The sequence below is a fragment of the Cynocephalus volans genome, chromosome 9 (assembly GCF_027409185.1).
Source record: "Cynocephalus volans isolate mCynVol1 chromosome 9, mCynVol1.pri, whole genome shotgun sequence".
Lineage (NCBI taxonomy): Eukaryota > Metazoa > Chordata > Mammalia > Dermoptera > Cynocephalidae > Cynocephalus > Cynocephalus volans.
The window spans coordinates 95,774,603-95,786,679 of NC_084468.1; the positions used below are offsets into that span (position 1 = coordinate 95,774,603).

The window sequence follows — 12,077 nt, forward strand, 5'->3', positions numbered from 1 at the left end:
ATTAGAAGGTTTATTCAGATAACCGGCATCTGGGGGATGACTAGGCTAAAATCATCCCGCCTTCTGATGCCTCTTCTGGGGTTTATAAAGGGGAAGAGGCAGGAAGATTAGGTAAGGGTCTTTGTTCTAAAGAAAAAAATGGGGGAAGAGTCTGGGAGCAGTGGATGGTCTGCTCAAATGTCAGGGTCCCATGATGGATTGGAAACTTCAGCCTCACAGAGTCTGGTCACTTTCAAGTCCTTAATGTTACCTCAGGGTTGGAGTCCTTATCTCCTAGGGAGAGCTCAAGGATAATAACCTTAGTCAAACATCATAAAAATACCTGACTTGGATTTCTAATTAACGTGAATGCAGTTTGCCTTTAAGTAAGAGAGGGAGTTTATTACAACCAGCTAGGTTGTTTTGCCTCTCTCTTATATCTCCTCTGGTTTGCAGCCAATTAGTGAGGTAAGAAAAACAAGAAACTTAGTTTCAGTCTTTAGTTGTAGGTGCACCCCCTCTGCAGTAAATCAACATAAGAGGCTGTGATTTCATCTCCCTGCCCTCTCTCAATTATTCTGCTAACCTCAAGGAATTGATAATTATCAGTTTCCAAGTTAAGGGCTGACTGAAATGTTCTGCTTGGTCTTAGTTACCCAAAGATGGTTGTTTTTCTGGCTTAGGTCCCTTTCAAGTTGACTCTAGTAATTAAACGTAAGAGGAAGGCAGACTTTTAAAAAAATGTTACTACTAGTGTGCTTACATGTACCAGTCAGGGGCTTGACTGTAGCAGCAGAAATGGACTAGCTAAGCAGGGGAGTTATGTCAACAGGCTTGCAGATCCAAAGTGACAGAAAGCCAGGCTCTGAAGTAGGCAGGAACTGGGAGAGACACTAGCAGAAACCAGGTTAGCTCAGGGACCACCTGATGGGCTCTACTGCTAACACCCACAGGAACACTGCCCTGGCCTTGCTGTGAAGAGTTTCCACCTCCCCTGAATCTTTGCATGACCTGCAGATATAGTTTCACCAGGGGATTCCATCCAGCTGACAGTGTGTGGCTGAGGAAGTGCTTGCCTGTTTCATTTGGTCCAGTAAAATGGGAGGCAGAGCAACAGGAGAGGATTCCCCTCAGTGGGAATAGTATTTGGGTTTGGGGGAGCCTACCAAAAAGCAGATGTCCGCTACTATATTGCAGAGACCTGGGCTAGTAATTTTCTATGTGTTGGAAATGGTTCTTAGATTGTTCTAAAACAAAGGTATATTTTTGCATTATGTTTTCTCTTTCAGATGGTGGCGAGATTCCAACTTCAACCTTGATGGATATTTTGCTAATGAATGATTTTAAACTTGTCATTAATAAAATAGCATATGATGTGCAATGCCCCAAGAAGGGTAAGAAACAGTTATCCAACTGAATTAACTTTTTCCTTACACTGTGGGGCTTTTACAGGGAGCAAAGCTTATCTTAAGAATCTTTTTAGTTAATTAAATGACCAAGAAGGCTTTGGAGAACCAGTGTTTAAGCTTTTATGTATAGCAGGGGCACAAATGATCATTAGAAGTTTCCTAGGAGGGCTTTTAGTCTCATATACTCTTTTTAGACTTTTAAGGTTTAACCTTAGGTTCTTGAATGTTTAATCTGACATTACTGGGTTAAGAGAGAGGTAGGCCTGAAAATCATGAATTCAAGTATAATTGCTGTACAGCTCTTAACTCTTCCTTAAAAAACAGAGTTTATTTTTTAAAGGAGTTTTAATTTTACAACAAAATTGAGCAGAAAGAGTTCCCATATACCCTCTGCCCACCACCCCCCTTCAACATCCCATACCAGGGTGGTATAATTATTACAACTGATGAACCTACATTGACACATCACTATCACTCAAAGTCCATAGTTTAGATTAGAATTTACTCTTGGTAGGCCGGCCGTGGCTCACTCGGTAGAGTGCGGTGCTGACAACACCAAGCCAAGGGTTGAGATCCCCTTACCGGTCATCTTTAAAAAAAAAAATTTAAAAAAATTTTAAAAAAAGAATTTACTCTTGGTGTTATCCATTCTATGGGTTGTGACACATGTAGAATAACATGTATCCACTGTTATAGTATCATATAGAATAGTTTCACTGCTCTAAAAGTCCTCTGTGCTCCACCTATTCATTGTCCTAGCCTCCCCAATCTCTGGTAACCATTGATCTTTTTACTTTCTTGTAGTTTTGACATTTCCAGGATGTCTTACACTTGGACTTTTCAGATTGGCTTCTTTCACTCAGTAATATGCATTTAAGGTTCTTCCATGCATTTTCAGGGCTTGATAGCTCATTTCTTTTCCACACTGAATAATAGTCTATTGTCTATTGTACTATTATTTAGCCATTTGCCTACTGAATGGGATGTTTCCAAGTTTTGGCAATTATGAATAAAGAAGCTATAAACATTTGTGAGCAGGTTTTTTTGTGGACATAGGTTTCAGCTCACTTGGGTAAATACCAAGGAGCATGATTGCTGGATCATATGGTAAATGTATGTTTAGTTTTATAAGAAACTGCCAAGCTGTCTTCCAAAGTGGCTGTACCATTTTGCATTCCCATCTGCAGTGAACGAGAGTTCCTGATGCCCTACATTCTTGCAAACAGTTGATGGTGGCAGTGTTTTGGATATTTGCCATTCCAGTAGGTTTGTAGTGATATCTCATTGTTGGTTTAATTTGCAATTTTCTAATTACATGATGTTGAGCATTGCTTTATGTGCTTATTTACCATCTGTGTATCTTCTTTGGTGAGGTATCTATTCAGATCTTTTGCTCATTTTTTTGGATTGTTCGGTTTTTTTGTTTTTGACTTTTAAGAATTCTTTGAGTGTTTTGGATAACTGTCTTGTATCAGATGTCTTTTGCAAATATTTTCTCCCAGGCTGTAGCTTGTTTTCTCATTCTCTCGACATTGTCTTTCACAAGTTGAGGAAGGTCCCCTCTGTTCCTGGTTTGCTGAGAGTTTTCGTAATGCATGGGTGCTGGATTTTTGTCAAACACTTTTTTTGCATGTATTTATATAATCATGTGATTTTTCTTTTTTAGCCTGTTGATGTGATGGATTATGTTAATTTATTTCTGAACGTCGAACCAGTGTTGCATAACTGGGATAAATCTCACTTAAATGTATATGATTCTTTTTATACATTGTTGGATTTGATTTGCTAATATTTTGTTGAGGATTTTTGCATCTATATTCATGAGAGATACTGGTCTATAGTTTTCTTAAAATGTCTTTGTCTGGTTTTAGTATTAGGGTAATGCTGGCCTCATAGAATGAATTAGGAGGTATTCCCTCTGTTTCTGTCTTCTGAAAGAGACTGTAGAGAACTTACGAAATTTCTTCCTTAAATGTTTAGTAGGATTCACCAAGGAATTCATCTGGGCCTGTGCTTCTGTTGGAAGTTTATTAATTATTGATTCAATATTCTCAATAAGTATGGGGCTATTCAGATTGTTTCTTTTTGTGTGAGTTTTGACATATTATCTTTCAATGAATTAATACATTTCAGCTAGGTTATTGAATTTGTGTATTGTCCTCCTAAAAAGTATTTCTTTATTGTCCTCCTAATGTCCCTGGGATCTGTCCCCTCTTTCATTTCTGATATTAGTAATTTGTTTCTCTTTTTTTCTTACTTAACTAGAAGTTTATCAATTTAATTGATTTTTTTTTTCAAAGAACCAGCTTTTGGCTTCAATGATTTTTCTCTATTGATTTCCTGTTCTCAATTTTATTGGTTTCTTCTTGTAATTTTTATTATATTTTCTCTTCTGCCTAGTTTGGATTTCGTTTGCTTTTCTTTTTCTAGTTTCTTAAGGTCGATGTTCAGATTTTTTTATTTCAGGTCTTTTTTTCTTTTCTAATATTTGTATTCACTGTTTTCATTTATTTGTAAGTATTTTAAAAATTTCTCTTGTGATTTCTTCCTTGATCCATGTGTTATTTAGAAGTGTGTTGTTTAGTCTCTGAGTATTTTGGAATTTTCCAGCTATCTTCCTGTTATTTTCAGTTTAATTCCATTGTGACCTGAGAGCATACATTGTATGATTTCTCTTATTTTACATTTGTTCAGGTGTAATTTATGGCCTAGAATGTGGTCTGTCTTGGTGAAATAGTCCATGTGAGCTTGAGAAGAATGTGAATTCTGCTGTTGTTGGATAGAGTAGTCTATAGATGTCACTTATATCCAGTTGATTGATGGTACTGTTGAGTTCGACTGTGTAATTCCTGATCTTCTGCCTGATGGATCTGTTCATTTCTGATAGAGGAGTGTTAAAGTCTGCAACTATAGTCGTGGATTTATCTATTTCTTCTTGCAGTTCTGTCAGTTTTTGCTTTATGTTTTGGTGCTCTGTTGTTAGGGGCATACACATTAAGGATTGTTATCTTCGCAGAGAATTGACCTTTTTATCATTGTTTAATGCCCCCTCTTTATCCCTGATAACTTTCTGTACCCTGAGTCTGTTCTGTCTGAAATTAATATAGTTACTCCAGCTTTCTTTTGATTAGTGTTAGCACGATACAGATTGAGTATCCCTTATCAGAAATGCTTGGGACCTGAAGTGTTTGGGATTTCAGATTTTTTTCCAATTGGAATTTTTGCATTATATACTTACTGGTCGAGCATCCTTAATGTGACAATACAAAATCTTTCAATGAGCATTTCCTTTGAGCATCATGTTGGTGCTCAAAACATTTCAGATTTTGGAGCATTTTAGATTTAGGATTTTTGGATTAGGAACGCTCAACCTGTATATCTTTCTCCATCTCTTTACCCCATGAGGAAATAAATTTGTATTCTCTATAAGTTATCCAGTCTGTGGTATTTTGTTATAGCAACACAAAAAGGACTAAGTTAAGCAGCTGCTTTAGAAAACTTGCAATTATAAACCTTTCTCTCCCTCTTTGAGGTGTAAATATTTTACTACCTAGACTTGTCTTCTGGAGGACCTGAGAGCCTCTCTTTGAAATGTAAACGTGCAAGGACATAACTCTTGCTTTCACTCCCAACCATTGAGTGCCCTGCTCTGACTTGCATCACTGCCTTCTGTCATAAAGATACAAGAAGGTTGTTTCTCCTCTGGGTAAGTGCAGTTAACAGACCCAGATGGCCTAGTCACATTAACCAACTTCTCCCACTTTCTATACATTTCCACTTCCCTGACTCTGTCCAAGACCCCACAACAGTTCTCTCTGTCTGTTCCCTTGTTCTCCCTTTAAAATGCCCAGTTAGCTCTGCACAAATTAAAGTTGAGTTCAGTTTACACCGAACCCTCTTGTCTATTGCAGTAGTTATTAATAAAATCTATCTTCACTGCTTTAGTGTCCAGATTTATCTTTGTTACACTCCAAAGCTTTGGACAAAATTGTGCCCCATCTATGCCTTTCCTCTGTATATAGACCTTTTAAATATCAATATATTTTTCATGGTAACAAAAGGACTATGACTCTTCTGTGATCTCAAAAGCCAAAAGCCTAGAAGGGAACTTTTAGTTTTCATCCTTCTGTAACAGCTTTAGTGTAAAATGTGGAAGTGGTTAAAGACCACAACACAGTCTTGAAGAATTGAGCAGTGATGGAAGAAAAATAGCTTCAAGACTACTGCATGAACAGGAAAATCACTGGGCTGATACCAACTGTAGGATCATTATTTCCCTTGTCTGCTGCTGCCTAGAAAGAAGGTCTTCTTCCCTTCCTCTCACCCTGTCCCCTGCCCTCAGGTTCTGTTGCAGTGATGGTGAATAGTTGTAACCCTCAGAAAGGTATCAGTACAGCCTGATTTTATGTGGATTTATAAACCCACAGAGGAGGAAGGGTAAGAGAAATACGTAATCAAGAGAACTCTATGTTAAAAACTCTGAAACACTGTGACGCCTATAGGGGTTGAAAAAAATAATTTACAGGCCCCTGTAACAAAAAATAATGAACAAGAGAAAAATAGACAATAGTTCATTAATGTATATATTTCAAATATACATGGGAGATATCCAGTGAATGAGTAATTCTCAGAGGTGGCTTAGAACTATCTTATAGAACATCTTCAACAGAGAACAATAGTTTTTATAGTGACAGACAAAGGAAGGAAAAGGACCTTGAGTTTCTAGGGGAGGCAAATTGTGGAAAGGCAAATAAATTAGTTAATGGTAGATAATATCTAGTAAAGTTTATTATGTAGATTGCTCTGGTGCCATCTCCAGGCTGATATGGGTCTAAAGTAGTCTGCGATAATCAATCTTTGTTCTGTAGAGAGGCAAGGAGAGATTCCTTTGTAAATTTGTGTCCTGCTTTTAGGCGGAGAGGTAGGCTAGAGAGCTTTTTCTTGCATCTGCTGCTTTTTAACTGCCTTCAGCTCAAAATAATCCTTATGCCAAAGTGGGACCTGAAGTGTTTGGGATTTCAGATTTTTTTCCAATTGGAATTTTTGCATTATATACTTACTGGTCGAGCATCCTTAATGTGACAATACAAAATCTTTCAATGAGCATTTCCTTTGAGCATCATGTTGGTGCTCAAAACATTTCAGATTTTGGAGCATTTTAGATTTAGGATTTTTGGATTAGGAACGCTCAACCTGTATATCTTTCATATTTTGTGGTGGCATATTCTGACCTGTGCTCCCTTTTTAAAAAAATGTATATATGAACTGCTTTGCAGAGCTACACTTTGTTGTTTACTGTGACTCCCCTTGTTGAAAAGAACATGTACTTGAACTGCTTTTCAAATGTATGTAATGCATTTGTCTATGTGTTTGTATACCAGCTTTCTTTCCTTATGGATCCTAAAATAACTTTTGGAAAGATGGTTGGGGATACGGGGAGGGATCTTAGGCTGAACTCAAGTATAAAAGTGAACCCATTAACTAATGTGTTACAAGCTAAGGTGAGGTATTCACCTGCATTCTGGTAGATAGATACTCTTATCTTTCTTGTATGCATATTTTTATCGTTTTTTTTTTTTTTTTTTTTTTTTTTCGTGACTGGCACTCAGCCAGTGAGTGCACCAGTCATTCCTATATAGGATCCGAACCCGCGGCGGGAGCGTAGCCGCGCTCCCAGCGCAGCACTCTACCGAGTGCGCCACGGGCTTGGCCCATGTATGCATATTTTTAAAGAAACAGCAAAAGTCTTATCACAATAGAAGAGAAGACAAAAACGATGAATTGTAAACCTACTGTCTGGTAATGTGTCATTCCAGATTGTCTTTATGTGAGAGAGACTAATGGAATCATCCAAACCAGGAAGAAAGGCCAATACCAAATGCCCCCCTAGGAGTTGGTTCAGGTGGCCAGGCATGAGGACTCAGATTTTGTTCCTGGGACTTATAGACCCTGGAGGAAAAAGTGTGGTGACTGCCTTATGTTTCCCTGTGTTTTTCCTCAGAAAAACTGAGTAATGAGCGTGACATTGAGATGGAAAACATGAAATCCTTGGTTCATAGACTGTTTACAGTCTTGCATTTAGAAGAGTTTCAGAAAAAGAGAGAGCACCATTTACTGGAGAAAATTGACCATCTGAAGAAACAGTTGCAGCCCCTTGAACAGGTTAGGAAGCATCTCAATTGAGTCTATTTGAAAATAATATCTATTATTTATTGAGTGCTCCTCATGTGAGCATTTTTCTGAATGTTTTATCTATGCTTATTTTCTCTTTTAATCTTCACAACAAGCCTGTGAGTTTGGTACTAGAATCTTCATTTTTTAGATGAGGAAACCTATCAATGGAGGTATTTAGGTAATAGTCCATCTCTGTTGCTTATAACGAATACCCAGAACTGAGTATTATATAAATTTATAAAGAAACAATACTTATTGCTTATGGTTTCAGAGGCTGGGAAGTCCGAAGTCCAGGGAACATATCTGGTGAGGGCCTTCTCCTGGTAGTGACTACAGCCACTCAGGGTATCACATGTTGAATATGGCTCATGTACTCTCATGTGCTCTCCTTTTAAAGCCCTCAGAACCACGCCCATGACCACCATTAAACCATTCACTATGGCTTGGTCCTCACAATCTATTCACCTCTTCAAGTCCTCACCTTTCAGCCACCATAATAGGATTTCTCATGCTCTTAACACTGTCACAGTGGGAACCAAGTGCCCAACACATTAAAGTTTGAGAGGATACAATTCAATCCATATGCTGCAGCTAATATGTGGTAGAGTCAGGACTTGAACTCAGGTCTGACTCCAGAGCTGCCTTCTTTAAAACTCTGTGCTGTGCTTCCTCTCCACGAATCAGCCATAATGTCTCTGTAAATAAGTAAAGTATGAGCTGAATGCACGAGCTGGAGTGCTACCTCAGTTTCTTTTTTAGAGAATAGGCTCAGGGCCCCAGCTCTGCTTAACAGAATTGCAGCTGGAAAGTTAGTAATGGCTTCCTAACATCTGAAGTTTATCAATGGTGGGGAAAAAAAATAGCTTTAATTTCTTTGGGGGGGGGTTAGGGGGAGGGTATGTTTGTTTTAATTGCATTCTTTAAACCTATAATTCCATTTGTGATATTTTAAAAATGGGAGAGTATATGTGTATCTTTGTATATGAATACAAAGTTTCTGGAAGATGTAAAAAAACTTTTAATAGTGATTACCCATAAGGGTATTTCGGGGATGGCAGAGAGAAGGACTTTTTTTGCATTATTTACCATTTTAATTTTTTTCATTAAAAAAATTTAATATATTTACTTGAATTAAAATTTTAAAAATCTGAAAAGGTGCCCGTTGAAAAGCTTTCCTCCCACCCTATCCTCCTAGTTACCATATCCCGCACACATATGAATCATTTCAGATTTTCTTTATCTATGTATAAACAAGTACAAATATATTGTTATTCTCTTTTCTTTTTCAGAAAAGGGAAGCACGCTACTATGCACCGTTTTCACCTTTTCCACTAATATATACTGGAAATTTCTCCATATTGGTACATAGAGAGCTTCCTCATTACAGTCGCATAATGTCTTGATGGACATATGGATTATTTTTGGTCTTTTGCAATTAAGAATGAGTCTGTAATGAATCACTTGTGTGCAGGTGTGCTTGTAGGATGAATTCCCAGAAATGGAATTGCTGAGTCAAAGAAAATAGGCCTCTAATTTTAGTTAGGGTTCAGAGGGTGACTTCTGAGTTTTTCATTGTATACCCTTCTGTACTATTTTTTTTTCCATGAACAGGTATTACCTTTATAATTTAAAAAAGATTTATTAATGAACTGATTTGAAAATGAGTAATTACTCATTAATGTATGTTTTATAAATTCAGTTTTTCCATATATCTAACCTCTTTAAAGAAATGCAGTTGTGCATTTGTTCAAATGTTCCTCTTTCCTGGATATTTTATCCCCTTAAGTTGGCACACTTGTAGACAGAATTAACAGTTGTCCCCTCTCCCACTCTTTCTCCAGGAGAAAGCTAGAATTGAAGCTGGCTCAGAAGCCAAATCAAGCAGACTCCTATGGGCTGGATTAGCACTGCTGTCCATTCAGGGTGGGGCACTGGCCTGGCTCACTTGGTGGGTATACTCCTGGGATATCATGGAACCAGTTACATACTTCATCACATTTGCGAATTCCATGGTGTTTTTTGCATACTTCATAGTCACTCAACAGGTGAGTAGTTTGTTAGGAAAATAGTAAGAACATTTTTGCAAAGAATTCCTTATTCAAGTCAAGTAATGAGCATTAAAGTCTTTTTATTTACTGAGTTACTGCTATCTGGGTTTTTATAAGTTGGTAAGTCTTTTGTTTTACACAAGGCTGGATGGAAACTTACATATAACACAGAGAAACTGTGTATAATCTCTATAGAGAAATTAGTATAACACACAAATTTCTCCATTGGGATAAATATGTCAAGTTTATGTTCTCTGTGCCCTCATTTATAAATAAAATTGAATTTGTATTGCAAAATACCCAGTAACTTTAGCTTGGTCTTGTGGTTATTTTCCTAAAACTCTCCCTTTTTTTTTTCCTTCCTTCTTTTTCAATGTGTATAATTTCTCTCCCTGCCTTGCTTGCTTTTGAAAGGAGCAGCTGACCTCAAATGAGACTAAATATTTTACATGTATTGGTTTATGCCAACTCTGATAGCCCCTGTAGATATTTCACTCATTCATCCACCTTCCTTTGCTTTGGTGTTGCTGAGTCAAGTGTCTTTCTTGCAGAAGCAAAACATGTTATTTCTTCTCTCTCTCTTTTTTTTTTTTTTTAAGGATTATACTTACTCAGCTATTAAGAGTAGGCACTTTCTTCAGTTCTTCCATAAGAAATCAAAACAACAGCATTTTGACGTGGAACAATACAACAAATTAAAAGAAGACCTTGATAAGGTATCTTACTGCAAATACATTTTATAGCTGGTTTTGCTTGGGAGCCAGAACTTAGGGAAATACAATTGGTGGCTCATCTTCATATGTTAAATCTTGGTCCTCAATAGATTTCTGTGTATTGTGGGATTGTTTAGTGAAATAGTTGACATATCTGGTACTCATTTCATATCCTACATTTTTATTCTTGTCTTCAGTATCCTACATGGGGATAGCTTTAGATGTGTTTGAAAATGTCTTAAATGACTTTGAGATAGTAAAATAAAAGTTTTCAATCTGCTTCTAAGCAAATAATAGGAAGTAGCATTTTAGGAAGATGAACACTGTGATAAGGAATTTAAAACTCTCTGAAGGTATTTATAAGTTTCTTCTCTTTAAAGATAGAAGGATTATTATGGTATTCCTCCTTTCGTCTTTCCCCTATCTTTCAGGCAAGGAAACAGGCTGTTAAAGTTACTTTCCCTGCTAGAAAGTGTGCACTGCTAGAAAGTGAGGGAACCATGGTATGAACCCAGAAGTTTGGCTAGGGAGCCTGTACTCTTATGTACGTTATCACAATCTGTTTCTTAGGCAGCTTTTATCTCTAGCTTCCCAATTTACTCATTAACTTTGTTTAAGTGGTGAGTTCTCAGCACATAGCTGGATTTTTAATTTTTCTTAGTAATTTTGTAACAAAAAGGTTTGGATAAAAATATCCTTCATTGCTCAATGCATGCTCATTTAATAGTCAGTAATCATCCTCTTTTGTTATCTGTACTGTCTAAACTACCCATCCCTGACATTTAAAAAAGAAATTACTAATTCCGTAATAAAAAATTTCATTTAATCATTACATAAAAATATGCTTTGTGTGTGTGTGTGTGTGTGGATGTATTCCCTTACGTTTGAATGATCCAATCCAAGAAGACTAATGTTCTTTCAGCTAGTTTATAGGATGGTACATTAAAAATTTTAAATATAATACTTTGTAAAATATTTTTAAGGTAATAAAGTGGAGAGAAAAAGGGAAACTGGTAGGTTACAGGGTGTTTTTTAAAGAATATAAACTGGAAAAACCATTACGAAGTGGGGAATAAACGATTATTTTTTTAAAAAGCATAAGGATAACTGGAAACCTTAAGCTCACATTTTAAAAAGGATCTGTATAAAATTGAAATATTTTAGTTATTTGCCACTAGTGGTTTAAATATTTTGCCTTAAGGTAACATTAAATTTATAGAATTCCTCTCAAGCAGTAACGCTAGTATGTTTCTCATTCTGACCATGTGCTTTTTCTTTTTCCCGTGACAGGCTAGAGAATCCCTGAAACAGGTGCGCCATTCTCTCTATTTGCGAATGCAAGTAGAGCAATTCAGTGAAAAGAATTAATCTTATGTTTTTAAACGTCCTTGGATTTTTTAATTGTGTTGATTTTGCAACTTAGAAAAGTGGACATTTTTGAGTCCCTAATTCATTTCAATTTGTTCAGTCTCTTTTAGTTAATAAATTCTTGTAAAACAAAAGTATTCTTTGAAGTTCTTGAGATTTTTGGTTTGTGGATTTTCGTGACTTGTTAATGCTAGAAAGGGCTTGTATGTGTCCGTCCAAGCTGGAGCTGCTGCAACCAGCCTGTCCTGTGTTCACGCCCATGTGGAAGTAAAATGGGCAGCGTGTTGTCATTCACTTCCATTCTTAGGCTTCATTTGAAATCATCTTGAAATTAACTTCTTTTATTTTTTTGGCAGGGGAGGATGGCTGGCCAGTACAGGGACCGA

At 36.8% G+C, this 12,077-nt stretch overlaps 1 protein-coding gene across 1 annotated transcript in view; it reads left to right on the forward strand.

Annotated features, from left to right (window-relative positions):
- MCUB (mitochondrial calcium uniporter dominant negative subunit beta) overlaps positions 1–11,789 on the forward strand; it is a 76,340-nt gene extending 64,551 nt beyond the window's left edge. Inside the window, exons 4-8 of the mRNA XM_063107987.1 lie at positions 1,269–1,373; positions 7,390–7,550; positions 9,404–9,607; positions 10,210–10,326; positions 11,614–11,789. Of these exons, the coding sequence (XP_062964057.1) occupies positions 1,269–1,373; positions 7,390–7,550; positions 9,404–9,607; positions 10,210–10,326; positions 11,614–11,691 (665 nt within the window). The 3' untranslated portion in view covers positions 11,692–11,789. The remainder of the gene's footprint in view (positions 1–1,268; positions 1,374–7,389; positions 7,551–9,403; positions 9,608–10,209; positions 10,327–11,613) is intronic.
- The last annotated feature ends 288 nt before the right edge of the window (positions 11,790–12,077 follow it).